This window comes from Monodelphis domestica, chromosome 8, assembly GCF_027887165.1.
Source record: "Monodelphis domestica isolate mMonDom1 chromosome 8, mMonDom1.pri, whole genome shotgun sequence".
Classification (NCBI taxonomy): Eukaryota; Metazoa; Chordata; class Mammalia; order Didelphimorphia; family Didelphidae; genus Monodelphis; species Monodelphis domestica.
In genome coordinates, this window is record NC_077234.1 from 1510829 (window position 1) to 1536637 (window position 25809).

General features: G+C 58.1%; 4 protein-coding genes across 7 annotated transcripts in view; 2 read left to right on the plus strand and 2 right to left on the minus strand.

Moving 5' to 3' along the window:
* RABEP1 (rabaptin, RAB GTPase binding effector protein 1) overlaps nucleotides 1-4679 on the plus strand; it is a 35293-nt gene extending 30614 nt beyond the window's left edge. For both annotated transcript variants that reach the window (XM_056808083.1, XM_056808084.1), the window contains 8 exons: nucleotides 195-311; nucleotides 576-674; nucleotides 1996-2136; nucleotides 2231-2420; nucleotides 2539-2594; nucleotides 2779-2877; nucleotides 3761-3877; nucleotides 4101-4679. In XM_056808083.1, the coding sequence (XP_056664061.1) occupies nucleotides 195-311; nucleotides 576-674; nucleotides 1996-2136; nucleotides 2231-2420; nucleotides 2539-2594; nucleotides 2779-2877; nucleotides 3761-3877; nucleotides 4101-4202 (921 nt within the window). In that variant the 3' untranslated portion in view covers nucleotides 4203-4679. The remainder of the gene's footprint in view (nucleotides 1-194; nucleotides 312-575; nucleotides 675-1995; nucleotides 2137-2230; nucleotides 2421-2538; nucleotides 2595-2778; nucleotides 2878-3760; nucleotides 3878-4100) is intronic.
* A 49-nt stretch (nucleotides 4680-4728) lies between these two features.
* Nucleotides 4729-15233, minus strand: NUP88 (nucleoporin 88). Its single transcript, XM_056808085.1, has 17 exons — nucleotides 14919-15233; nucleotides 12793-12962; nucleotides 12401-12526; nucleotides 8261-8347; nucleotides 7785-7961; nucleotides 7367-7556; nucleotides 7122-7278; nucleotides 6679-6777; nucleotides 6501-6591; nucleotides 6318-6419; nucleotides 6090-6248; nucleotides 5887-6012; nucleotides 5557-5622; nucleotides 5385-5465; nucleotides 5172-5298; nucleotides 4964-5082; nucleotides 4729-4886 (listed from the first exon to the last, which is right to left on the minus strand). Exons 1-17 carry the CDS (start codon nucleotides 15231-15233, stop codon nucleotides 4823-4825), a joined length of 2256 nt encoding a protein of 751 aa, XP_056664063.1. The 3' UTR covers nucleotides 4729-4822.
* A 541-nt stretch (nucleotides 15234-15774) lies between these two features.
* Nucleotides 15775-21031, plus strand: RPAIN (RPA interacting protein). 2 transcript variants are annotated; one of them, XM_056808088.1, is made up of 7 exons: nucleotides 15775-15910; nucleotides 17204-17377; nucleotides 17653-17713; nucleotides 18263-18374; nucleotides 18444-18507; nucleotides 18587-18727; nucleotides 18858-21031. In XM_056808088.1, the coding sequence occupies exons 1-7, from the start codon at nucleotides 15827-15829 to the stop codon at nucleotides 18885-18887; spliced, it is 666 nt and encodes a 221-aa protein (XP_056664066.1). In that variant the 5' UTR covers nucleotides 15775-15826; the 3' UTR covers nucleotides 18888-21031. The 2 variants fall into 2 exon arrangements, with proteins under 2 accessions (XP_056664066.1, XP_056664067.1); XM_056808089.1 differs by lacking the exon at nucleotides 15775-15910 and adding an exon at nucleotides 16047-16263.
* Nucleotides 18922-22489, minus strand: C1QBP (complement C1q binding protein). Of its 2 annotated transcripts, XM_056808086.1 has the most exons (6): nucleotides 21708-22489; nucleotides 20144-20294; nucleotides 19942-20032; nucleotides 19765-19860; nucleotides 19542-19664; nucleotides 18922-19230 (listed from the first exon to the last, which is right to left on the minus strand). In XM_056808086.1, exons 1-6 carry the CDS (start codon nucleotides 21934-21936, stop codon nucleotides 19081-19083), a joined length of 840 nt encoding a protein of 279 aa, XP_056664064.1. In that variant the 5' UTR covers nucleotides 21937-22489; the 3' UTR covers nucleotides 18922-19080. The 2 variants fall into 2 exon arrangements, with proteins under 2 accessions (XP_056664064.1, XP_056664065.1); XM_056808087.1 differs by lacking the exon at nucleotides 19765-19860.
* Nucleotides 22490-25809: the final 3320 nt, after the last annotated feature.

The window sequence follows — 25809 nt, forward strand, 5'->3', positions numbered from 1 at the left end:
CAGAGTGCTTGGAAGGGTCCAGTAGGGCAGCACCAACTTTCCCAGGCTCTTGGTCTTAATTCGGGATTAGTGGAGCCTGACTCAGTGAGTTTAGACCCTGCTTTGGGTGGTGTTGACTTAGGTCTCAGGGTACCGGGGGGGAGGGGGGGCTTTGGGAGGCCTTGGCCAGGTCTGACCTCTTCCTGATGCTGCAGGTGAAGAAGCTTCAGGCAATGCTCAGACAGGCGAATGACCAGCTGGAGAAGATGGCAAAGGACAAGCAGGGTCTGGAGGAACTAATGAGGCAAAGCTCAGAGGAGTCAGGGCGTCAGGTGTGTGTACAGGGAGAGGCTGCCCCTCAGCCCTCACCCCATCTGGGGCCTCGAGGAGAGGGGGAACTGGCCCTGCTCTGGGTTGGCCACACCGTTGGTTGGGCCACCCAATGTTTCTCCTGGCTCTGCTCTGTTCTCCCAAGGGTGGCTTTCTAGGAGGGAGGGGTGGGTAGAGATGCGGTCGACAGCTTCGCCTCAAGTCTAGGTGGGCCGTGGCATGGCAGGAGAAGGACTGACCCAGGCCTGGCCTTGTCTTTGTCTCAGATCTCAGCCCTCGCTCTCAGAACCCACGAGTCCGAGCTTCTGCTTGTCGAGCTTCAGCAAGCCTTCTCCCAGGCCCAGAGGAACACTCAGGAGCAGATGGTAGGCAATGGTCCCACTCTCCTTTGGCGCTGGCCAGGGTCTCCGCCCCCTTGTGCTTATCCAGAACTGGTCAAGCTGACACTCCCATTGCCCAGAGACCCCTGCTCTCAGGGGCATCTGAGCTCCCCAAGGCTCCAGCCCAGGGATCACCCTGTCCTTGGACAAAGAGGAAAGTGTGGGGCTGGCCTGAGAGGGCGGGTGGGCCGCATCCTCCTGGGCTTTGAGGTGATGCTTCAGGCTGGCCGCCCATGCTCTCCTCTTGGCCAGGAAGTCAAGGCAGGGAATGAAGACTCGTCTTGTAGGGAGCACCACGGCATAGCATGGCACCAGGCCTGGGCTCAGGAAGACCAGTGCTCAGTTTGGCCTCAGACCCTTAGGGGCTGGGAGGCTGGTTAACTCACTTCACCTCTGTTTCCTTGGGCTGTTGTGAGAGTCAGAAAGAAGTGAATGGCATCCTAACCCTGCCTGGCACCTTAGCCATACCTGGCACCATGGCACCCCGTTGGCACTGTAGCTATGCCTGGCATGCATGAGGTACTCTAGAAATGTCTGCCCCCTTTCAAGGACATTTGCAGGGAAGCACTACCTGCACACTGTCCGAAGGGGCTACTGTGGAAGGCAGGGAGTCCCCCAGTTGGGGAGTTTTCTTTGGGGCCCCTCATCCCTGGTACTGAGAGGACCACATGCTTAGTGCCAATGGCACCTTCCCTTCCTGTACATAGCTAATGTCCGAGTCTGCCCCTTTCTTGGTGAAGGTTCCTATGGCATCAATGCCCCTCGGAGTGGGATGTATGCTTGTCGTGGAGGGTGATGTGGCTGGGCCTTGGTGTGGAGTGGCACCATGAGGGCCAGGGTCCAGGCTGTGGTGTGGAGTGGTGCAGTGTGGGGCAGGGTGTCTGGTCAGGCTGTGGTGTGGAATGACACCATGAGGACCAGGGTCCAGGCGAGGGTGTGGAGTGGCGCCATGAGGGCCAGCATGTCTGAGACCATGGTGTGGAGTGGTGCCGTGTGGGGCAGGGTCCAGGCTGTGGTGTGGAGTGGTGCAGTGTGGGGCAGGGTGCCTGGTCAGGCCGTGGTGAGGAGTGGCACCATGAGGGCCAGGGTCCAGGCAAGGGTGTGGAGTGGCGCCGTGAGGGCCAGCACGTTTGAGACCATGGTGTGGAGTGGTGCCGTGTGGGGCAGGGTGCCTGGTCAGGCCGTGGTATGGAGTGGCGCCGTGAGGGCCAGGGTGCCAGGCTGTCTGGCCTTTGCCTGCTGGGGCCAGAGGGGATGAGAGCACCTCCTTGGCCCGTGGTCTGATGTACGCACCCTTCTCTTAAAGGGTGTGCTCACGCAGTCTAGGGAGCAGGTGTCAGAAGAGCTGACCAGGCTGCAGAAGGAGAACGAGAGCCTGCAGGGGAAGCGTGGCCTCCACCTGGCCTTGCAGCAGGCTGAGGACTTTGTCCTCCCAGAGTCAGTGGAGGTGAGTGACGAGGGCGTGCCCCTGGGGCAGGCAGGCAGCACCTCTGGCCCAGCGCTCAGAAGCCCCAGAGCACTTGCTTCTTGTCCTACCTCAGGAGCTGCGGGAGCTGGTGCTGAAGTACCGGGAGAGCATGGTCAGCGTGAGGACGGCTGCCGACCACGGAGAAGAAAAGCTGAAGGCTGAAATTCTCTTCTTGAGGGATCAGATCCAGGCGGAGCAGTGTTTGAAGGAGAACCTCGAGGAAACGCTGCAGCTTGAGATTGAGACCTGCAAAGAGGAAATTGGTGAGGGGGGGGAGCCTGAGGCCTGTAAAGAACGGACAGGAGCACAGGGGTAAGGGAGGGGCCCCTCCCTCAGCTCTCGCCCAGACCATTTAACCTGCTGAGCTTCTTCCTCTTCTAGCTTCTATCTCCAGTCTGAAGGCAGAGCTGGAGAGGACTAGAGCCGACAGGGAGCAGGTGGGTGCTTCTCCCAGGGTGCCCCTGAAGGTGCTCAGGGCCCAGGGGGCCACCTTGGGTGTTTGCCCAGGTAGAAGGAGCAGGCTCCCCTCTGTCAGGGTTCTGGGGTCCTTTGCTCCTTGCCAAAGGCCTGGCACATGCCAATCCTGATGGTTTTTCTTTCCTCACCCCATTCCTTCCACAGTTGGAATCGACCTTACGAGAGAGAACAGAGCAGCTGGAAAGCCTACGGGAGATAGAGATAGCTTTGGGAGAGCAGCTGAAGAGAGAGACTCTGGCCAAGGTAACTGGGGGTGCCCTTTGGGGGACCCTTAATTAGTTTCCTTTTAAATTAGTTGGGACTGCAGCCAGGAGAGCGTTGGGGAGGCAGAGCATGCAGACCCATGGATGCCCACCTGCCGTATGGGCCGAGGCACCCGCTTTGTGCCTGCCTACCTTGGGTCTGAGGGGCCCCCATTTCTCCTTCCTCCAAATCGGGGACAATTTCTGTTCAGCTTCGCCAATTCTAAGCTAAGTATTGGCTGGGGCATGAACTGCCCCCCAATGTAGCACTTGCTTGGGTGGGTAATTTTAGAAGTGAGCTTAGGGCATGCTGGGCAGTGGCCCAGGGACCCCCGAGGTGAGACTCAAACTGGGGGGTTCTGAGCTGTCCTGGGCCCGTGAGGGCTAAAAATGAGGGGGCTGGACCAAGTAGTTTGGGAGTGTGGCCGCCAGGAATCCCAGATGACTTTTTAGGGTCATTTCTTTACAAAAGGAGAAAGTGAAAGTAGATGTTTACTCAGGCCTGCTCAGCAAAGGGGGCCCAGAGGGAACCTCCTCTTCGGAGGCTAATACCGCCAGGAAAGGCATCAGCGTAATTGTAGTGGAAGCAGTCCTCAGCTAGAGCTCCTCCAAGGTCAAGTTGAAGCAGAAGACTGCCCACAGGAAGTTCTTGGCATGTTTAAAGACCTTCCTTCCGTCACTTCCTGTGCCTTCCTTCTGCTTTTACAGCTAAAGTTTTGCTTAGGGTGGTCCAGGAGGCACTCAGTGGCTTCTGATTTGTCACCCACTTTCACACGTGGGTCAGACCTCCCCACCCTTGGAGAGGGCTGCACATGCTTGGGGTGATGATCTTCACAGGCCTCACCGAGGCCTTTGGGCCCTGTCTGAGCCCACCTCTCTTCCAGACCACTGTGGAGCAGCTGATGTTCGAGGAGAAGAATAAGGCGCAGCGTCTGCAGACGGAGCTGGATGTCAGCGAGCAGGTGCAGAGAGACTTTGTCAAACTGTCCCAGACGCTACAGGTGAGGCAGTGCTATGGGCCAGGATGTGGCAGGGCCAGGGAGGAGTCTGGGGCTGCCTGGGGGAGCTTCCCCCCCCCCCCAGCTCTTCCTGCTCCATAACCCCCTGCCCCACCTCGCTCATGTGGCACAGAGGGACCCAGGGCAGAGCTGGGAAGCGGAAGCCAAGCGCCCCCGTCGGTGCCTCCTCCCGACCACCGCGTGCCTCCCTTCGTTCTCCCCCCAGGTCCAGCTAGAGCGGATCCGGCAGGCCGACTCCTTGGAGAGAGTCCGGGCCATCCTCAACGACACAAAACTGACAGATATCAACCAGCTGCCCGAGACATGACAGGCCGAGCCTGGGACTCCCGGCCTGCGGTTGGGGTTTTTAACTCATCTTTATAGCAACGTTAATTCTTATTTAACTCTTAACGGACAGGGAAGGAGACTCTGCCGGGCGGGCGGGCCGGCCTCCGCTTCCCTTCCGGAGACCCCCGGGCCAGGGAGGCTTGTGGGACGGGGCCGGCGCCCCCGGGGCAGCCCGGAGCAGTATTCGGCTAGGAGACAGGGTAGGTCCGCTGTATGAATATTTTATATTAAAATATGAATTTGGGAGCAGGTGAGCGGCCGGCGAGTCTGTTTGTGAGCCCTTTTGTCTCGGGGAGCTGCTGGAGAAGAGCCCAAAGCAGGAACTGCCCCCCCCCCCCCCCCCCCCCCGTGTACTCCTGCGTGCGTGTGTGCGATGGTGGCCTCCAGCGGCCACGTGTAACCAGTGTTAACTGTACTGAAGGTGTCCTTATTAAAAACAAGCTGCTGCCCAGCGGGACTGCGCGTGTCAGTGCGTGTGTGGTGACGGCGGCGGGGCCAGGCCGAGCTTCCTTAGAAAAGTATTTATTCAGGACCGGCGCGTCCTCTATAAAAAGGCAGATGGACGGACAGACACACAGATGGGGGGGGAGCCGGGGCTGGTCAGAAGTTCACGTGGTTGCGGATGTCGTTGATCTGCTTCACCATTTCCCGGATGTGTTCACCCCTGCAAGAAAGCAGCCAGGGGTCAGGGGGGGGGGGGGGCAGGGCCTGGTGGGGGGGCCGGGGGGGGGCTGCACTCACTCCTCCTTCAGCACGGCGCGGATGCACTTGCGCTGGTAGGCGCTCAGCGTGATGGTGGCTTTCTGGGGGCTGGCCCCCCTTTCCATCTTGCGCTGCTGGTAGTCCTTCTTCATGGTGACCTGGCAGGCGGCACGGCACACGGGGATGGCACACGGGGATGGCTACGGCGGCCCGGCCCCGCCCCCGCGCCCGGCCCCGCCCCACTCACCTGCCTGATGGCGTTGCCCAGGTGCCGCAGCTGCTCTGGGATCAGCTGCAGCTCCTTCTTCATCTCCCTCTCGCTGTCGGAGAGGACAGGAAGCTGCGAGTGGAAGCCCCTCAGCAGCTGCTTCATCCTTCCGGGAGACGCCACAGATTGGCCGGGGGCGGCCTGGAGCGGACCCCCCCCCCCCAGCCCGCCCGCCCGCCCGCCCGCCCTCACCTGTTCATGATGTCCTCCTGGCGCTCTTTGGCCTCTTCATACTTGTCTGCCAGCCGTTCGGCCATCTCGCGGAGGCTCTTCCTGAGGGCGGGGAGCACGGCACGTGGCTGCGTGGCCCCCCCCCGCCCCCGCAGGGCCCGCCCCTGGGGTCCCCCCGGCTGACCCCCCTCACCTCTCCTCTCGGCAATAGTTCAAGTCTTCCAGCTGCTTCTTCTTCTGGCTGCACAACAGCTTGACCCTGGGAGGAGGAGAAGCACCGCTCAGGCCCCGGGAGGCACACATGGGCACGCAGGCATGCGGGCACACGCGGGCACACACATGGGCACACGCAGACACACAGGTGCACGTGGGCACACACGGGCACACAGGCATGCGGGCACACGTGGGCACATGCAGACACACAGGTGCACACGGGCACACGCAGACACACACATGGGCACATGCAGACACACAGGCACACGCACACACAGGCGCACACGCAGGCACACGCGGGCACCCTCACCTCCGCTGGATCTCCTCCTTGGCCAGGTCCTGCTTCAGGATATACTCGTCTCGGAACACCTGCGTGGCCCGGCTCAGCAGCTGGAGGCACTCCTCGGGAGGCGGCGTCACGTCCTTGTCGGAGGACCTTGGGGTGGGGTGGGGGTCAGACCCCTCCCTCCCCCCACCCCTATGCCCCCCCCGGCCCGCCCCCCCCCCCCGTACTTCAGAAACACGGGATTGGCCGCGCTGCGCTGCAGGGTGCTCCGGATGTGCTTCTCGAAGGAGTCCTGGGTCTCGGCCAGAATGCGCAGGGGAGACTCGGCCGCGCCGACGTCCTCGCGGGCACACAGCAGGGGAGGGGACGTGGGGTGGACCGTGCTCCTGCGGGGGCGGCTGCGGTCAGCAGAGCTGCCGGCCTCGGCCCCCCGGCCCCCCCGGCCCCGCACTCACAGCAGAGGCCTGGTCAGGCACTCGTAGGTGTTGGTGACGCACACCATGGTGGGCCCCAGGACGTCGGACACGATCCAGAAGCCTCGGATGGGCGCCGGCTGCCTGGGGAAACATCCCGGAGCGTCACTGAGGAGGGGGCGGGCAGGGGGGGGGGGGGGCGTCCGTCCGTCCGTCCGTGCCTACCTGCAGGGCAGAGGCTTCGTGCAGAGGATGTGCTCCACGAAGCACTTCTGTTCCGCCGAGAGCTCTTGCAAACTGTCCTTGTCTTCCTCGTCTGCCGAGAGACAAGTGAGCGGAGCCGTGCCGGGCGCGTCCCCGAGGCCCCCCCTTCCCGGAAGGGCACCCACGAGGCGGAACTCACCAGAGCCGAGAAATCGGTGGAGTTTGTGGATCCAGGTGAGCCCCACGCTGTGGACGCCGGCCTCGTGAGTGCAGTGGTAGCGGGACGGACACTTGGGGTCTGCGGGGGAAGAGCCGAGGGTCTCCCGAGGCGGCCTCCTCTCCTCCCCGATGGCCTGGCCCCGCCCGGGCGCCCCCGGCAGCCCCCAAAGACCCCCCCCGCCCGCGTGGCCGCCCCGTCAGAGGCTTCTTCTCGGGCCTCCTTAGCCCCATGGGCGGGGCCCGCGTGTCCGGTATGTGGGGCTGCAGGTTCTCCTCCTGCCATCGAGACCCCTCGGGGATCCGGGGAGCGTCTCTGCTGCGCCTCAGACCGGCCTGTCCAGCCTCCAGCGGGCGTCTCGCTCTCTTTTCCCCAAGCCCAGGACCCCCCAGGGGAGGCGGGGAGGCAGGGAGGCCGGGCCTCACCTCGGTGCAGCTTGATGGGGCAGGAGAAGTCGGACTCGAGGGGGTCGTCGTCGTCCTCCTCGGCGGAGGCCAGCCTCAGAGCCAGCTCCAACTCGACGCACTCGAACACGTAGAGAGACGGGATGAGGTCGGCCCGGGAGTCCCAGGACTTCTCGGACTGCAAGAGGCCCGGGGAGGGGGCGGGTGAGCCCGAGGGAGCCCCCCGGCCGGCCAGCTCGCCCCCCGCCTCGGGCCCGCGTCCTCACGTGCTGCTCGTCCTCGGAGTCCTCGCCCTCCAGCACCACGCAGTGGTAGAGCATCCCCGACTCGGTGGCAATGACGAGGATGTTGGGCACGCAGGGCAGGCAGAGCACGGCGCAGGCGTCGTAGCCATAGTTGTCCTCGGCGGCCGGGTGCATGGGCAGGGGGCCCAGCAGCTTCCCCAGGGTCCCGGCGCTGGGCAGGCAAAAAGGCAATCAGAGCCAGGCCGGGCAGGATGCGGGGGCACCAGGGGCACCGTGAGGAAACTGAGGCAGGACCAGAGCCGCCAGAACGCTGAGTGCGAGGCCCCTCCGGGGTGTCCCTGTCCCCATTTTACAGGGAAAGAAACCGAGGCAGGCACCTGCCAAATGACTCGGCCCACCCTCAAAGGGGCCCCGAGATGAGGCGTCCGGCGCGGCTCACCTTTGCATCAGGCTCACGTACGTGAGGAAGGTCTCCCCGTTCTCGTACAGGATGTACAGCGGGTAGGCCAGCACCTCCTCTTTGCTGCGCTGCCCAAACACGTTTTTGGGCACCGTCGCCAGGGGGCCAAAGTCAAAGGCGACCGCCGTCTCTCCGAGGGACGCCGTGTACGCCCTCCTGCAAGCCAACAGCAGCAGGAGAGCGTCTCAGAGGACTCCCCCCGCCCCCACGCAGCAGGCCGGGACGCGGATGGGGCAGTCCCGGCCCTCCAGGGCCAGAGCCTGACGGGGGAAGCTTCGAGCGGGAGGGCCCCGAGAGTCCCAAGGGCCACCCTCAAATCCTGGTCACTTGGTCCCCCAAACCCAAAAGGAAGGGCGCCTCCTGGGGATCACCAGTTGTCCCCGGGGCCTGGGTGGAGGAGGATGCGAGCGGCGGGGCCCCAGACGTCCTTGCCAACTGCCCCACCCCTCACTCACCCTTTATTGAGGACCAAGCTCTCCTCCTCGGTGTCAGAGAGGGGGATCACCTTCACTGGAATCTGGGGCTCCCGCAGACAGTAGATCCTAGAGGCGCGCCCCCCCCCAGGGGAGAAACACACACTTACTGAACCACACGGGAGAGCCTCCCTGCTCTGCCCCTCCCCTTGCCGGGCTGGCCAGAGTCACCTGCCCACACGTCAGGGATAGGCTTCGGGAGAGTCTGTTCTCTGCATCCAAGTTACCTCCTCCACTGGGGTCTCCTTCATCACCCTTCACAAACGGGCTATCTAGCAACCACCAAGGGCTCGCCAAATGGGGTCACCCAGCGAGGAAGTGGCCGAGGCCATGTCTGAACCCAGGACCTTGTGACTGCGGGCCTCGTGCTCAGTCCGCTGTGCCACCTAGCTTGCTTGCTTGATGCCCAAATGCTGTTCACTCTTTAAGAGTAGCCTCCCTCCCTTCCCAGTGAAACGGAATTTTATCAGAATTCTGTGGCTAGCTTCCATTTTCCCACCACCTTCAGTTCCCAGCTTCCCTTGTAATAAAGAAAGAAAAGGAGTCGTTCAGGACCTACAACGTTCCTCACCCGTCACTGCCCACCTCTGCCGAGAAGGCAAGGATGGACGGTCCCTTTGCGTGGCTCTCGTCCCCGAGCCGCCACGTTTCAAACCTCTCGTAAGCCCTCCCTGAGGCCACATGATGTGACACATCAGCTGATCAGAGAATGGAAGGAAGAGGGGAGAACGAGAGGGCTTCTCCAATGGCCCTGGTAAGGGTGATGAAGGATGGTTCTGAGACAGGAACAGGCCGAGGAGAGAAAATGGTGGAACCCCAAACAGAGAAAGAAGAGCTCTGGACTACAGCCAGGGCAGGAAGGTCAGGGTTAGGCAGCAGTTGGGGAAAGAAAATAAGTACACTTTGGGGCATGCCAAACAGAAGCTGATGGTCACCTTCCTATCTATGTCTCTTTGGAGAAAGGGGGATTTTATTCAAGATTGGAGGGTATCCAGGAGGCAGAGATTACAGGGCACAACCAGGGAGACATGGAGTGTTATGTAGGTGTGTTTGTGTCAGAGTAAGAAGACTGGAAAGGGAGGAAGGGAGGCAGGTTAAAGAGGGCCTTGAAGGCCAAACCAAGGATTTTGTATTTGATCCTGAAAGAGATTAGCAGGCAATGGAGGTTATTGATTGGGGGGGGAGGGGAAGGACCCCCAGCAACTATGGCAATTGACCAGGTGTGAGATGAGGACTTGCACCTGTGTGAAATGGACAAGAGAAACCGCCCAGGAAAACCGCCAGGTGTCCACAGCCTGGATCTGGGGGGTGAGAGCTGGTGAGTAGTTCAGAATGACTCCTATGTCGGGTGTCTGGGGGCAGTAATAGGGAAAGTGGAGGGATCAAGGGAAAAGAGAACGAGTTCTGGTGCGGACATGTTGAGTTTCAGATGTCAACTGGAGATGCCAGGTTGGAGGTCACTGGAGAGTTTGGGACAGGAGAGGGAGATCTGAAAATCCTCCACATAAGGATGGTCACCCAGTGCAGTAAGACAGAGGGAGAAAAGAAGAGGACACCTACAGTCAGTGGGCATAACCTGGATGAAGATGCAGCAAAGGAGATAGAGAAGTGGTCAGAGAGGGAGAAGAACAAGGAAGGGAAATGGGGGGAATCCTGAAAACCAAGAGAGTATTAAAGAGGAGAGAACGACCAAGTGTCCAAGACCACAGAGGTCAGGGAGAATGAGGACTGACTGAGTCAAGGCCAGTGGATTTGGCGAGTATGAGATCATGGGCGACTTGGGAGAGAGCTGGGCCCAAAGAACTAATGGGATGATGTTCATCTGGAGCAGTGGAATTCCTCATGTTGCAGTGACCCCAAGCCAAAAATTATTTTGGTGGCTACTTCAAAACTGTAATTTTGCTAGTTATGATTCAGAATGTAAATACCTGATATGCATTATGTATTCTCATTGCTATGAAATAAGAGGTTGAGAACCGCTGATCTGGAAGGAAGACTCCATTAGAGAAACGCAAGTCAAAACAACTCTGAAGTACCACCTCACACCTAACAGATTGGTCAATATGACAGTAAAGGAAAGCAATGAATGCTGGAGGGGATGTGGCAAAGTCGGACATTCACGCACTGCTGGTGGAATTGTGAATGGATCCAACCATTCTGGAGGGCAATTTGGAACTATGACCAAAGGGCACTGAAAGACTGTCTGCCCTTTGACCCAGCCATAGCACTGCTGGGTTTATACCCCAAAGAGGTAATAAGGAAAAAGACTTACAAGAACATTCATAGCTGCACTCTTTGTGGTGGCCAAAAATTGGAAAATGAAGGGATGTCCTTCAAATGGGGAATGGCTGAACACACTGCGGTATATGTTGGTGATGGAATACTATTGTGCTCAAAGGAATAATAAAGTGGAGGGATTCCATGTGAAGTGGAATGAGCTCCAGTAACTGATGCAGAGTGAGAGGAGCAGAACCAGGAGAACATTGTACACAGAGACTGATACATTGTAGCACAATCCAATGTAACTGACTTCTCTACTAGTAGCAATGGGACGATTCTTAGTGACTTAAGAGAAAGATGCTCTCCACATCCAGAGGAAGAACCATGGGAGCAGAAACACAGAAGAAAAACAACTGCTTGATCACATGGGTCGAGGGGGATAGGATTGGGGATGCTGGCTCTAAATGATCACCCTAGTGCAATGATCAATAATATGGAAATAGGTCTTGATCAACGATACCCGTAAAATCCAGGGGAATTGTGCATCAGCTGCGGAGTGGAGGGTGGAAGGTGGAGGGTGGAGGGTGTGGAGGAGGTGGAGGAGGTGGAGGGCAGGGAAAGAACGTGAATCATGTAACCATGGGAAAATTTTCTTAATCAATTAAATAAAATTTTAAAAAAGGATGACTCCAGTGGAGTGCTTCAGGGCTCTATGCTGTGCTGTGATATGTTGGTTTAACATTTTTACCAATGACTTGGTTAAATGACTGTAGAGCATGTTCTTATGATTTGTAGAGGGTTCATAGCTGGGAGGAGAGTTCTCCTGGGCTGGAGAACAAGTTAAAACTCTGGGGTGGGGGAAGCTGGGTGGCTCAGTGTATTGAGAGCCAGGCCTACAGACAGGAGGTCCTGGGTTCAAATCTGACCTCAGACACTTCCCAGCTGGGTGACCCTGGGCAAGTCACTTGACCCCCATGGCCTAGCCCTTACCACGCTTCTGCCTTGGAGCCAATACATAGTATTGACTCCAAGATGGAAGGTAAGGGTTTAAAAAAAATAAACAAAACTCTGGGGCAGCTGAAATATAAGGAAAGCAGATAGAAAGAAAGCCTGACTAGCCATTAATTTTGCTAACAAAGATCTAGAGATGCCAGAGGACTTCAAGCTCACAGAGCTCTTGTATAGATGGAAAATTTGCCTCACTTGAGCTACATTCCCAGCATCCTTTTAAGTTAGGTCCTCAGTTTACGTAAGGAGGCTCGGGAAATGAATTTGGCTGAGACCCACACTGCGGGGCTCAGGCTTTTGGCAAAGTGCTGTGGGTGTGAGTCTCTGGCTCTCTTTGCTCTGCTCACTTGACTGAAAGGACCTTTTTTCCTTTCTCTCTCTTGTCATTATTAATAAAATCCTCCACCCTTCTCCAAGCCTCCCTCTATCCTGGAGATGACTCACCCTGCTGAAGAAGCATGAGCTCCAGAAGAGTCCACCAGGCCCCCAGTTCAAAAACGGCCAGTGCTCTTTTACTTCTGTAAAGCTGTAAACTTTTTAGGCCGTTTAGTAGCCTAGTTCTTTCTGCTTCATGCGGGTGGTCATGGGGCCATCTCTCTCCTGGCCCCATCAATCTCTGAAGGGTTGACCCACATCCCTAGGCACTGATTGAGCATGTTCAACAGCTTCCACCACCTCTTTCCAGAGCCGTGAGACCAGTAAACTGACATAACCACCCCACTTCTCTCCTGCCTCCCAGGCTCCAGGGAGGGCTCAGCAATGCTGGACTCTGCCATGCAAGCATACCTCCTATCTACAGGGGTCCTGACTGGTCCCTTCCTTCCCCTTCCCTCTGCCAGGCAGGGCCCGAGGACAGCCAAATTGGTAGTGCCTCTCAGCAGGGCTGGTCCCTACCGTATCACGTTGTCTGATGTCAGCAGCACCACGTGGGGGTCAAGCACTTCACTTGGGTACCAAGCAGCATGCTTCAGGCTCAGAGACGGGGAACTGTTGAAGAACCTTTCAGCGATGGGAGTCGTGCTACAAGACAGAAGCCTCGGTGACTCCTCTGATGGAGTCTTTAGTCAATCTGGACTCAAAAGCATCTCTACTTCTGCCAGTCAACTTTTTTGTTTACCGGTTATACAACGTTTAAAGAAAAAAACACACTTGCTACGACTAAGCCACAAATTCTGCCAGAAGCACAAACAAGAACTTTCCCAAGAGAAGCGAGACCACTGCTGCCCCCTACACACAGCCTAAAGTATTTCACATGCCCTAAAGGCTCCGGAAGATCTACAACTTACCTGCAGTTCACTGTTGATTTCCCGCCTTCAAATTCCGAGTTTTTCCCCCATCGTTTCGGTAGCTCCAATACAGTGAGGCCTTTGGTTCCAATAAGTGCCACGTGATGTTGGGTTGGGCTTAACAGGACTTGGTAGATTTCAAAAAGGGGCGGATTTATACAAAGCAATCTCTGGAAAGGAAAGTCAGCTGGAATTACTACTGATGGGAAGTTATGTGACAGGAAAATAATCCTACTTAAGTGGAATGCCGTGAAGCTAACACGATACAGTTTTTTATTTGAACTATTTTGAAAGGAAATGTCTGCTTCACATTATTAGTCAGCGAAAAGGGCAAAATCCTCTCCCTCCCGGCAGGCCAGGCAGACCAGTCAGTGTTCTTTTCCCTGCATCCTCTCAGCCTACTTTATATCCTTTTCTCTTTCTTTGACTCCTGGCCATGGCCAGCAAGGAGAGTGAGCTCCCTCAGGCAGGTAGCCTTCTTCTTGAACACACAGAAATTAGGGTTAGTCTATAATTAGTTGGGTGTTTACGATGGATTTTAATTCATCTAGGTGTGAGGGGAAGAAGAATGATGATGTAAGAGGAAAAGCAACGCAACAAACACATACCAGGGCCATTTGGACTTCAGGAAAGCTTGAATTCAAATTCTGCTTGGGGGACCCATGTGGCCTCCTCTGTGCTTCAAGCCCCTCCTCAATAGAGTGTGGGGAATGGGGGAATGGAAGGTGGCCTCCAAAGGCCCAAGACCCAGTGGGAATGCTTATTCCCCCTTTTCGTTTATTTTTAAACACTCATTTTCAGTTCTCAATTCTCTACCTCCCACCTCTCCCCCAACGTGCTCTCAGTCATACATGTAGTCATGCACGACATATTTCCACATTAGCCACGTTGTTAGAAAATAGTTTAGAAACTAAGGTTTGATCTGCATTCAGCCTCCATTAGGTCTTTCCCTGGAGGCGGAGGGCATTTTTCACACCTTGGATCTTCGTATTGCTGGTGAAGCCAAGTCCCTCACAGCCCATCATCGCCCAACACTGCTGTTCCTACCACGTTCTCCGGCTGCTGCTCGCTTCGTTTTGCCTCAGTTCATGCTAAATAGTCCTGTTCGATGTGTCTCGTAGGGCAATGGTATTCCATCACACTCACATGCCCCAACTTGGCCATCCCCTTCCTTCTGCACTGCTGTCAATCATTTTTGTTCCCACAGGCCCTTTTTCTCTTTTTAGTAAGTCTCTTTGGGACACAGACCTGGTAGTACCATATTGCTGTTCGCACATTTTTAGAGCCCTTTGGGCACAGTTCCAAATGGTTCTCCACCAACAGTGTTCTAGTGTTGCAATAAGCCTGCACCCCCTCCACCATTTCTGTCACACCAGCAAATCTGATTGATGGAGGGAAGCTACAGAAGTGTTTAAAGGCCAGTGAAAAAGTGCTGGGGTCCAGCAGGCGGGGGTCCACATTTTGCCTCTGGCTAACTGGTGGTGGACCCTTTACTTAACTTCTGAGGTTGGGAGACCCTCTACCACTCATCAGAGGAGCTTCCTCCCTGGGGCTCCAATCCAGCTTCACTTTGGCCCTGCTTCGGGAGCCTGAACTATCAAAAATCCACACTACCATTGTTCCTGGATGGGGCTTGCCAACCTACTGGATCAGGCCTCTTGAGAAGGGGGGGCGGCAGCAGGGGTCAGCCCCTGCCACTCACTACTTGGCCCCAGATTAGCGCCGACAGAGCCCGGGGGTTCCCTGGTGGTCGCTAGTTATTCACCTGTGGCTCAGGAATAGAGAGTGTTGGGCCGGAAATCAGGAGGAACTGGTTTCAAATTTGGCCTCAGACAGTACCCTCGGCCAAGTCACTCAGCCCAACGTGCCCGTTTCTTCCTTTGCTAAATGGGCTGGGAAGGGCATGGCAAAGCGCTCCAGGATCTCTGCCCAGAAAACCCCGGGCAGGGTTAATAACACGTAAAGACTGTGCCACCCGTCCACCCACAGGGAGTCTTTCCCTCGTCTCCCGCAGCCCCAAGCTCTTGGAACACCCTGCGCCAGCATAATCCAGGCAAAGTCCTCCCAGCCCCTTTCAAACTCCAACCTCCCCAAGCCCCGCAGACCAGGTCTAGTGCCTCCGTTACCTGGTAACGGCCGAGGGCGGGGCCCTCGCCGCCTCCGCTCCCGCTGCCACCCCCGCTCCCGTCGCCGGAGGCGGAGCCCGGGCCGCGCAAGCGTACAGCCAAGAAAGCGCCGGCCGCGCCGTCCCACAGGAAGAGTTCAGCGCCGAGCCCGAAAAGAAGGTTCCGGGTGAGGCTGGGCGGCCCTGGTTGCTCGGCGCCGGGAGCGGGAGGGCTCTGCCCCCGTAGCCCCTCGCGTAACCGCACGAACACAACATGTTGGGGCAGCCACAGCCGCCACTGCTCGCCGTCACCTCCGGCCTCTTCGGCCGCCGCCATCTTCCCACGCGCTGCTCGCTGGGCGCCTCCCCCTCTGCTCTCCAATCAATACCCATCAACCTCTGCTCCAGCCAATGAACGCACGCCTTTGTGCCTATCCAATCAGTGAGGCTCCTCTCCGGCCAATCAGGTATGACCTCTGTTCTCTTGCCCAATCCGAGCGCGAGGCTGCGGAAGGGTTGGGAACACTAAATCGCTGGGATCTAGGTCGGGAGTCTGGGTGAGGGGACTGGGTCAGCCCTCTCCGGGAAACGACTCCTCCCTTTCGTGCCCATAAGCTCAACCGAAGCCTCTCGGAGCTTTTTCGTAGGGTCTTCGTGGTGCTGTTCTTTTGGGGCATCAGGATTGGCAGAGCCCAGCTGAAGAAAGGAGCCATTACTCCATCCGTTTATCTCCCGCTAAGGATGGGGGGCGGGGCCTGGAAAAGCGAGAATGTTGTGGACTACCATTTCCAGCATGCACCGGACACGCTCGCGCCTGCGTAGACCGCAGCGGGACTACCGTTCCCAGCATGCTCTGGGGGAAGCGGAATTAGGGCCCTCGACGGCCCCACGGGCTCGCTCGCTCGGGAAGCACCTTTCTCTCTGGGCAACATGGAGGAGACAGCGGCGGGGCAGGGACGACGCGAGCTTCACAAACGGCGGGGAGGCCCATTCTGGAAGGAGACGTACCGTCAGGTGAGCGTGGCCTAGGGTGGGCTCAGAGCCCCTCCCCTCGTGCCCGGCAGCAACCTCTCCGCCTTAGCCGTCGCTCCCCTCCCATGCGCTGGGGTTCTAGGCACCGCCCCTTCCGGCCCAGTTTCTGGACTCCGCCCCTTGCAGCCTGCCGCTGCATTTGTGCTTAGGCGGTAGAGCTGGGGGAGGGTTCCTCCTCCGGGACTACCTTTGGGAACGCTCCGACCACACCGTCCCAGCGTCCCTCGAGCTCCAACTCGAAGCCCTGGACCGGCCTAAGTGCGGCAGCGTTTCCTCCTGCAGCCTCCCCGTATCTGGAGGGGAGAGTGTGGGCCGCGCGTAGGCAGATACTCCAGGTAGGGAGGGGGATTGACCACCCCGGACCCAAACGTCTGGAGCTTCTTCCAGTGGCAGAGGCCCGTCTTGAACCCCAAAGCAGCCAGAAGCCTAAATGCTAAGCAGGGGAACCTCTTCAGGCCCCAGTTTTCCCGGTGAAGACAGGCTTGTTCCCCACCCAGTCCTCTCGGAGCCTCGCTTGCCGATATTCTCTTTAATAACCATGCAGAAATTTGGGGTGACTTTTCCAATTTTGTATTGCCTTGGCGGTATAATCCCGAGCCCGAGCTGCAGGTCTTCCTTCCCTCCCTCCCTCCTTAATTCCTTCTTTCCCTCCTTCCTTCCCTCCTCCCCTTCATTCCTTCCCGCCCTCCCTCCTCCCTCTGTTATGCCTTTTCTTTTTTAGGATTTTTGCTTCCAGTTTGTTTTGGTCGCACTATTTGTCTGTTCCCAGAAGCTCATTTTCCCTTCCTTTCTGCTAGTCTGGTCCGTTTGGGGCATTTACTTAGGGTTTTTTGTATTTGGTTTTCTGCTTCGCCACTTCTTTGGCCTTTCTCTGCTCTCCTAAGGAAATAGCCCCAAAGACCTCTTTTCTAGGAAGTTTTTCTTTGGTGGTTCCTCCCCCCCACTTTAAGTCTGAGTTTCAGCTTCTCCGTTCCTTGGCCCTCGGCATTCTCTCCGTGAGGTCAGACCTGAACGTCCCTGGCCCTCCTCCTCCTCCTCTCCACTTTCTGTGCCTCTTGGAAATCTCCTTTTGTGCACGGTGAACCGTACAGGGGCCACATTGGCGGCTAAGCGTCTTCCTTTCCCTCCTTCTTAAGGGCCTGGTCATTCGGCCTCTCCTCCTCCTCCTCCTTCATCCTGCAGCTGGGAAGCTTAAGCCCTTGGTGGTTTGGGATCCGGAGCCTGGCCGGCCCTCCGCTTTGTGCTGCTGATGTTCTCGCTGCTCTCTGCCCTCAGCGATGCATCCAGAGAATGAAGCGCAGCCGGGCCCGGCTCCTGGACGAGTATCGGCGGGTGGGAGAGGCTCCCAGCGGCCTCCTGGCCCAGGAGGTGATGGAGGAAGAATGGCTGGCCTTGCAGCCCCCCCATGGGAGCCTGGCGGCCCAGAGGCTCAGCGAAGCTTTTGTTCAGGTCTGCTTGCCCAGGGGCTGGCGAGGGAGGGCCGGCGCCCCCTCGTTCTGCACACGGCTTGGGCAGCTTTGCAGGGAGGAAGGCCAGGGGTTGGGAGCAGGAAGCCCGACGCCAGTCTTAGTTCTGCGTCGGCAGGGAAGGGGCCGTGTGCCGGGCCCGGGAGGGCCATGCCAAGAGGCGCCACTTCCCTTCTCTGGCCAGAACGCCCCGCAGGTCGGCACCCTTTGGAGAAGCCCCACCGAGAAACGGGCTCCTTTCCCTTCTGCTGTCTGCAGGTGGAGGACGCCGAGGAACTGTCGCTCTTGGAGCAGATACAGCAGGAGCTGCTGAGCCAAGGTGACGCTGGCACGTGCGCTTTGGTGCGCCTGCTCTGGGGGGGCAGCCGAGCGCTGCCTCTCCGGGGTCCAGAGAGGGCAGCACCGGCCTAGCCTCGGGGAGCCTCAGGTGCTTGTGAGCTGGGTCACCTCGGGCACGTCCCAGACGCTCCTGCCTGGAGCCAGCGAGGTAGCTCGTCGCTAACCCTTTGCACCCCCAGCAGCCAAGGATCAAGGCTGGGGTTCGGGTCGCCACCCCCGCCCGGCATCCAGCAAAGGGGGAGTCTATAGGGGCCTGGGCGGGGCCATCTACGGAGGCCGGAGCCCCCTCTACAAACCGGACGGCACCCAGGAAGCCCCCCCGCGGGTCCCGAGGCTCCCTGGGACCTGCCTGGAGGATTCGGGTTTGCTTCGGTGCCGTTGAGTCGGTTAGCAAACATTCAGCACCGACTGTGTACTAGACCCTATTAAATGTGGGGTACAAGTGAAAGTGCCCCTTTGGGCTTCGGTTTGCCCCAAGGGCTGGCCGGTGGCGGCCCTCCCTGACCCCCCCCCCCCCCCCCCCCCACAGAACAGGCCTTCATCGAGGAGTACGAGCGGAGCCTGCGCTTTGACGACGCCTGTCTCCGGGCCCTGCTGGAGGGGCTGCAGGCCGACAGGCTCATCTGCCCCGTGTGTGCCAGGTAGGTGGGAGCCTGGCCTGCGGCCGGAGCGCGGCCGGAGCCGAGGCTTGAGAACGCTTCTGCTTGCAGGTCCGGCCTGAGCGTGGCGCGAGGCGAAGTCCTGTGTGCCTGCGGCCTCCGGCTCTCCTCTCAGGTGAGGGGGGGCTCGGGGAGCGGCCCTGGGGGGGCCTTCAGGAAGGGCGGCGGCGTCACGGCTCGCGCTCCCTCTGCAGGCTCCGGGGCTGACCGAAGAGGCCTTCCGAGCCCTCCTGGAGGAGGCTGTGAACAGGCACAGCGAGGTGTGTGGCCGCAGGCCCGAGTTCTCTGTCACCAGCGGAGCGGAAGAAGGCAGCAGCCTCCTCCTGAGCTGTGCGGTGAGCTTGGCCCGGCTGGGGGGTTCCAGGCCGGGAGGCATCCTCCTCCACCCGCCCTCCTTCCTGAGCCCGGTGACGCCCCCCCCCCATGTACCTCCGCCCGCTAACCCAACCGCTCTTCCCGGGCCAGGCGTGCGACACGTGGGCTGTGCTCCTGTGAGCGTGCGGTGGACGCCGGCGCAGAGTCCAAGCGATTTTATTTCTCGTCATTCGGTGGCCGGACAGGCCTTTATTCGTGGGGAGCGACACAATAAAGTGGGTCGGGGAACGCCTCGTCTGCGCCTGAAGTGATTTCACAAACCGGCTCCATGATTGCGGCTAAATCACTCTGGTGAGGACTCGGGGTCCCCCCCCTACTGACACTTGACGAAGCCCTTCAGATCCTCCAGGAAGTTGATGTATTCCTGGTGCTCCAAGGCCGTGCTGAGTTCAACGAGCTCATCCGCAAACTTGTTGTCCACCCCTCGGTCAGCCAAGAAGTCCATCAAGTGGTCGTACAGGGCCTGCGGCGGGGAGGGAGAGACCCCACTGTCTCTGGAGTAGGAGTTTCCAGGCCCCCTCCCCCACTCAGTACCAGCAGACCTCTGCCTCTGGGGGGACTTGACACCGCCACGTGGAAAACATGAACACAGCAACAGAAGAAGACAAGGAAGAGCAACATGCCCAGAGCAGAATGTTAGGGAGCACAGAAAAGCTCGCCAGAGGACTGACTATTCTCAGCCTGGGGGCTCTGAGCTAAAGCAAAGGAGAGTCTAGGCACTGGGCTAGAGGCGAGGGAGGGGAGGGGGCAGGGCGGGGAACCCCCTGCACCTACCCAGTCCAGGGAATCTGTGTTGAGGGTGTAATTTGTGTCCTTCCATTCAGAGTCGCTGGCGGGCTGAAAGCTAACTTCCCTGATGGAGAAAATGTCGCTCTCATCCTCCTCTTCTTGCCCAACCTAAAAAGGTTCCAGAGAGGAATTGGGGTGGGGCCTGGGGAGAAGCTGCCCAGGTCGGGCCCCATTCCAGTGTGGTGACCCCCTCCCCTCCCCCCCCCACCTCATCTTCTGGGTAGTGGCAGTCCAGCACGAGGGCCTTCTTGGTGTCGTCCTTCACAACTTCCACCACAAAGTTCGGCGTCGACGTGAGTTCAGGCTGGCCCCAAAGAGAAGTCGGTCAGGCTGCGTCCTGCTGCCGCAGGGCCCCGGCCCTCCCTCCACCCCCAGCCACGCTCACCTCCTGCTCCTCTTGGGCCTTCTGTCCCTCGGCCGGCTCATCGTCGAAGGTCGGCGGGATGCTGTTGTTGATGTTGAAGGTGACGGTGATCCTGGAAAGGAGAAAGAGCCTGAGCGGTTTGCGCACCCCCCCCCCCCCCCGCCCCCCGCAGGCCAGGAGTCTCTCACCCAGGGGCCCTGTCAGCCTGCGGAGGCCAACCCACCTCTCTCCGGCCAGCCTCCGGACGAGCTTGGCTTCTGTGCCCTGCACCCCCAGTTCCCAGTCTCCGGACATCTTGGGGAGGGATTTGTGCTTCTGGATTTTCCTCTCCTCTTTGATTTCATCCATCAGGAACTCTGCAAAGGCCTTGTCCCCTGAAAGCCAAGCAGAGCCGCCCACTTGTTTCTAGGGAGACGGGGTGCCCACCGAGGCCCACTGGGTTTCGGTGCCCCACCCCTGTGCCAGAGGGGCTTCTGCCAAGCAGGGAGGCAGGGACACTCAGGAACTGGGCCTGGGAGGGAGGCAACCCCCGAGAGATCTGGAAAGAGGCCCCCCAGCAGGGCAAAGGGGACTTGTGGACTGGAATGGGAGCGCTGATGTGTGCTGGTGTCAACAACGGCTTCTCTGGACAGTGGGCATCGAATGCCAGAGCTAGTTAAAAATGGAAGTCTTTTTTACCAGACGTTAAATGCAGTGGTCTAGTTCTAGATCTGCCCCTTCGGACCTGAGGCACCTCGCTGAAAACCATTCAGATTTTACAGGCAAGACGTCACCCCTCTCCCAGCAGTGTGAAATAAGCCTCTCATTTGACTAATGGGGTGGGGGGGCATCTAGAACATCTGTCCATTTGTCATTTACAGAACCCTATTATTGGCTAGGACTTGCCCCAGTTTCCCCAGTCTTTGTTTTTAAACCCTTCCCTTCCACCTTAGAATCAATTCTGTGCATTGGTCCCAAGGCAGAAGGGGTGGGGGTGGGGTGTAAAATGACTTGCCCAGGGTCACACAGCTAAGAAGTACCTTAGGCCAGATTTGAACCCAGATCTCTGGGCCTGGCTCTCCCCCATCAGCCTTTTGTGAACAAGATTATCAGCCCCTGTGGTACCTATCAAGTTTTGGTTGTGTCTGACTCTGACCACATTCTGGGGTGGTTGGCCATTTCCTTCTCCAACTCGTTTGATGAGAGGAGGAAACTGAGGCACATGGGGTTTTATGACTTACCACAGAGCTCCTGAGGCACACCTGGAAATCTTGCCCCATTCCCCCTGTGAGCCCTGGAGAAGCTATCTTGATAGGGGATGGCACCAAGCGGGAGGTGGCTACCAGACAGCAAACTCAGAGTTTCCCCCCAGAGGGCTGCCTCCTCAGCCACCCTGCAATGCACGACCTAGGGATCGCTGTGGACCAGTCACTTGCCCTCTGGCCCAAGTTAGGCTGGGGTCCGCCAGAAGCCCCTGGTGCTGGAGTTCTCAATCCTGACGATTGACTAGGGAATAAAGACTTCCCCAGCCCACTCAGAGGGTCAAAGACCGGGCTTCCCCCCAGCCGCAGCTCGGCCTCTAAAAGGCAAAGCTGCCGCCCCGCCACGTGGTCTGAAGAGGCCCCGGAGGTGCTTTGGGATATATGAGGCGGCGTCCGGGCTAGGTGAGGCCGACCATCCAAGGAGGCAGGGGCACGAGCGCCCTCGAGCCCCCGGGGGTCTGCACCTCCCTCCCGTGGGCCCCAATTCCAAGCCTAGCTCCCGAGGCTGCGCAGTTACACCCCCGCTCCCGTGGCGCGCGCGCTCACCCTCGGTGTGGAGCCCTCCACAGGTGCACGAACACAGACCGGGCGCGCGCCGGCGCGGCTGCAGGAGATGAGGGAGCGCAGGCCCCGGCGCACCGGCGCTTCCTCCTCCCAGGAGAGCCCCGAAGGCGCGGGTGGCGGCTACGGCGGGACGCAGGACCGGGAGGGCGGCGGGGCGCAAGGCCCGGGTCACAGGGCGCAAGAGCAGCAGGGGGAGTAGCAGCGGAGCCATGACCGAGACACACGAGGGAGGGAGGGAAAGACGACGGAGGTTGGAAGGGCAGCGGAGGGCGCGGAGCACGCCGGTAAGTCCCTAGGCCGGAAGAGCGCAAGATCGTCCCGCCCTCCCCGGAAGTTCCGTCGAGACTACGAAAGTGCACAGTGCCCCCGCCGGCAGGAGGCGAGTGGCTCTGTTTTGCCCTTAGGAAGGGGTTCGAGGACTGCGCTGCGATTGGCCACTTGGCGGACGAATGCCACCACTTACGTTACTTTGTGCTCTTTCCAGCCCGCCCCAGCCAGGGCTCTGCCCTGAGGTTACATTGTATCCAGTCTCTGCCCGGAGCTTGGGCTAAGATTACTTTGTATCCAGTATCCCAGTGGCTCTCTTTAGTCCGAGGACAAAGGGAGGGAGCTCCCCCGCCATTCTTTATATCCACCAAGTGTCCTGGCTCTAAGCCAGTGATGGCGAACCTTTTAGAAATGGAGTACAAGGCCCTGCCCCCACCTCAGGCACTGAGGGAAGAATCCAAACAGCAAGTTCCCTACAATCCCGAGTCCTCAGCCTCCCAACTCCAAGATTTTTTCCCAGTCCATCTCCATCTGCAGACCCCCAGTCTTCATGTCTCTGGGGCACTGGGCCTTCCATGGCAGCAGCAGTGCTTTCCTCTGGAGACCAGCCCCAATTTCCTCCGTAATCTCTCTGTCAGGCTGAGCCTTGTTGGTGCCCTGGCATTCACGGACGAGCCCCTTCCTGCCACCCGGGCTCATTCTGGCCTGGTTTTCCTCTTCACCCACTGCTCCCTAGGTCTCTCCTTTGCTCTGGATCCCTTGGGTTATTTCAGCTGCATGCTGCCCCGCCCCTGGCTGCCAGGAGGTGCTGTCTCTTCCCAATGGTAAATGCTGGCCAGATGGCCACAGTGCTACTGGGAAGAGCTGAGAAATGATTGGGGAAACCTGGGAAGGCGTTGGCAGTGGCAGCAGCCCACCAATTCACAGTAGGGCTACAGTGGGAACTGAAAGACGAAGGGACTCTGATGAAGACAAATGTCAAAAATGGACTTTGGGGCAGCTAGATGGCCTAGTGGAGAGTGTCAGGCCTGGAGAGATGAGGGAGGTCTTGGGTTCAAATGTGACCCGTTGAGCTGTGTGAGCCTAGGCAAGTCACTTGAGCCTAATTGCCCAGCCCTTACTGCTCTTCTGCTTTGGAACTGATGCTCAGTATGGATTCTAAAAAGGGAAGGGCTTTTTTGGAGAGTGGGCTTTTAATTTTTTCCTATATTCGCTGCTATTACAGAAATATGCTGGCAGCCAGATGATGCAGTGGATTTACAGCTCTGGGCCTCGAGCCAGGAGGATCCGAGTTGTGACAAGGAAATCACTTTAAAAGACTGATATATATTAAGGTCGCCAAGGAATTCAGCTATGTAATTCCTAAATGAAAACTCAAGTCAGCAGTCAATCTTTTATGGAGTTTAATTACAACAGGAGGAAGAAAGGAGAGAGAGAGAGAGAGAGAAAAGGGAGAGAAGGGAATAGGGCTTAATTACCCCTTCTGTTTAGGCTGGGCCAAAAGGCCCAAGCCCTTAGATAGCTGGGGCAAAGAAAAGAGATCAGTCCCTATTACTCACGTGACCAAAATGGAGAAACAGTCTCAGAGGCCCCCACCTTCAGCTTCCTTCAGAGCAAGCTTCTCAGAGCACACTCCAACCACTCAGACAACTTCTCAACCACCCCCACCTGAGTCTCCAGACCCCTCTATCTTCCAGGAAACCATCCAAGTTCCCTCCCCTCAGCTCTCACATCTACCAACCACCGTCCATAAATTTCCCTGTGCCAATGGAGGCTCCAGCTTAACCCAGGACCGCCCAGAGGTCTCTGGCTTTGCACATGTCTGCTGAAGGTCATATTCTCAAATAATTAAATCTTTGATCCTTTGCTACAGCCCTTTCTAAATCCTGTTAACCTGAGTAGGGTAGAGATTGGAATAATTAAATTTTGATCTATGCTGCAGCCCTTCCTCAATCCTATTAGGACTGAGTAGGGTGGAGATTGCAATTTCCAAGACCTGGTTCTGTCATTCCAAGTATCTCTATTATATCAATTCTAAAATCAATCATGACTCAAAGAACTTCCTGTTCTATGCTTAAGCATAGGTCAAAGCCCTTTCCATTATTTAGCAAAAGGTTTCTGTCCTAAAGTAATCTTAAGAAGGGAGGAGGAGGAACCTCCCATGCCAATGGGGTTCACATTCCAATAGACTATCAGTAAGAAATTTTCCAAGTATGAAATATCCCAATGGTGAAATTTCCAACATTTATAAGTCTAAGGAATTTTAAGGTTTACAGAGTTCAAATCCAGCCCGATACTATCTGTGTAACTCTGGACAAGTCACTTCTCCTTGTCTGCCTCAGGTTCCTCGTCAGTAAAATGAGCTGGAGAAGGAAATGGCAAACACTCCAGGCAGGATCTTTGCCAAGAAAATCCCCAGAGGGGTCACAGAGATGTCCAAGGCCGCATCTGAAGTCCAGCCTTCCTGACTTTGGGCCCAGAGCAGCAGGGGAAAGGCCCAAAGCCTGAGGAGGACCAGTAGGCAGGTCTGGGGGCCATTAGAAAGAAGGTCCAGAGGTCAGAGTTGCAGGATTCTAGAGTCAAGCAGAAGACTGGCCGATGGGAGGGGGCAGGTGAGGTCCGGCTCTCAGCGGGTAACTGGCCGCAGCCCTCGTGAGTGGTCCGTGATCTGTTGTTCTCCCTTTCTTTGTGTCTGAACACATCCAGAGCCACGGAACGGAGAAGAGCCCTCAGCAAGGCCTGGGCTTGGCTTAATTCGCCTGATGGAGGCTCCTGGCAGCATCTGGCTGGGGGAGTCGAGGGAGGCCGCAAGGCAGGTGGAGGGCGATTTCCTCGTCTCCATTTCCTGTGGCCGACGGTGCTGGGGACTGTGGCTGGGCAGGGAATGTGGCTATGAAGTCTTGACAGGCTTCTCTGTACTCCACAACTCGGTGGGCCTCTTCCATTCCCAGCGTGGAGAAGCCTTGTAGCTTCTCTCTAGGTGAGGCAAATCCGTTTGCTCTGAATCCCTCTGCAGGTCTCTGCCGGGCATGGCTTGCTTTGGGCATTTGAGATGGACACATGCGCTGCTTAAGCCTCTGCTGGGCGAGAGCCTCTGTGCTGGGCACATACCAGGAAAGGGGGCCCCCACCTTCAAGGGCTTCCGTCTCATTGGGAGAAGCCCCCTAGTATGGGCGCAAAGGGGAAGGGACAGAGAAGGTGCCTGTGCTGCAGGCGTACAGCGAGGCTCTGACACCCACCTCCAACCCTCGGCCAGCTTCTGCCCTCTTCCCACTCTTTACATGCCCTGTTGCCCCCACCTCATCGGCTCATCACCCCGCTCTCCTCCAAGGCCCTCTAAAACCTCCCATGGCTCCCTCTCTCCCCACCCTCAGGCTATTTGCCAGGAGCTCCCCCTTCTCCCAGCACTCGGGTGCCTCTGCCCCCCATCCCATGATGAAGAGGCCTCGCTCCTTCCTGCCTCCCCCAGCAGCCCGGCACTTGGCACGTCTCCGCGGGCTCCTTCCCCGCTGGCCTCTTCTGTGCTCCGCGGCCCCATCTGAGAAAGGGCACCGGCGCGGCCACCGGCTCATCCCCCGGCCCGGGATTCCTGGGCGAAGCTCCTCCCACCCTCCGGGCCCGTCTCGGCCTCCTGCTCTAAAGCGCAATTCTGAGCGCGGCGTGCCCGGCTGCCTTCTCTCCTGTGTGGGAGGCAGCGTCCGACCGACCGTGCCAGGCAAAGGTCCTCCTGGCAAAGTCCCATCGACGCCCCTCGCCTCCGTTTTCACGGCACAAAGTAACAACCCTAGACGAAGACCGAGTGAGTCAGGGAGTGGGT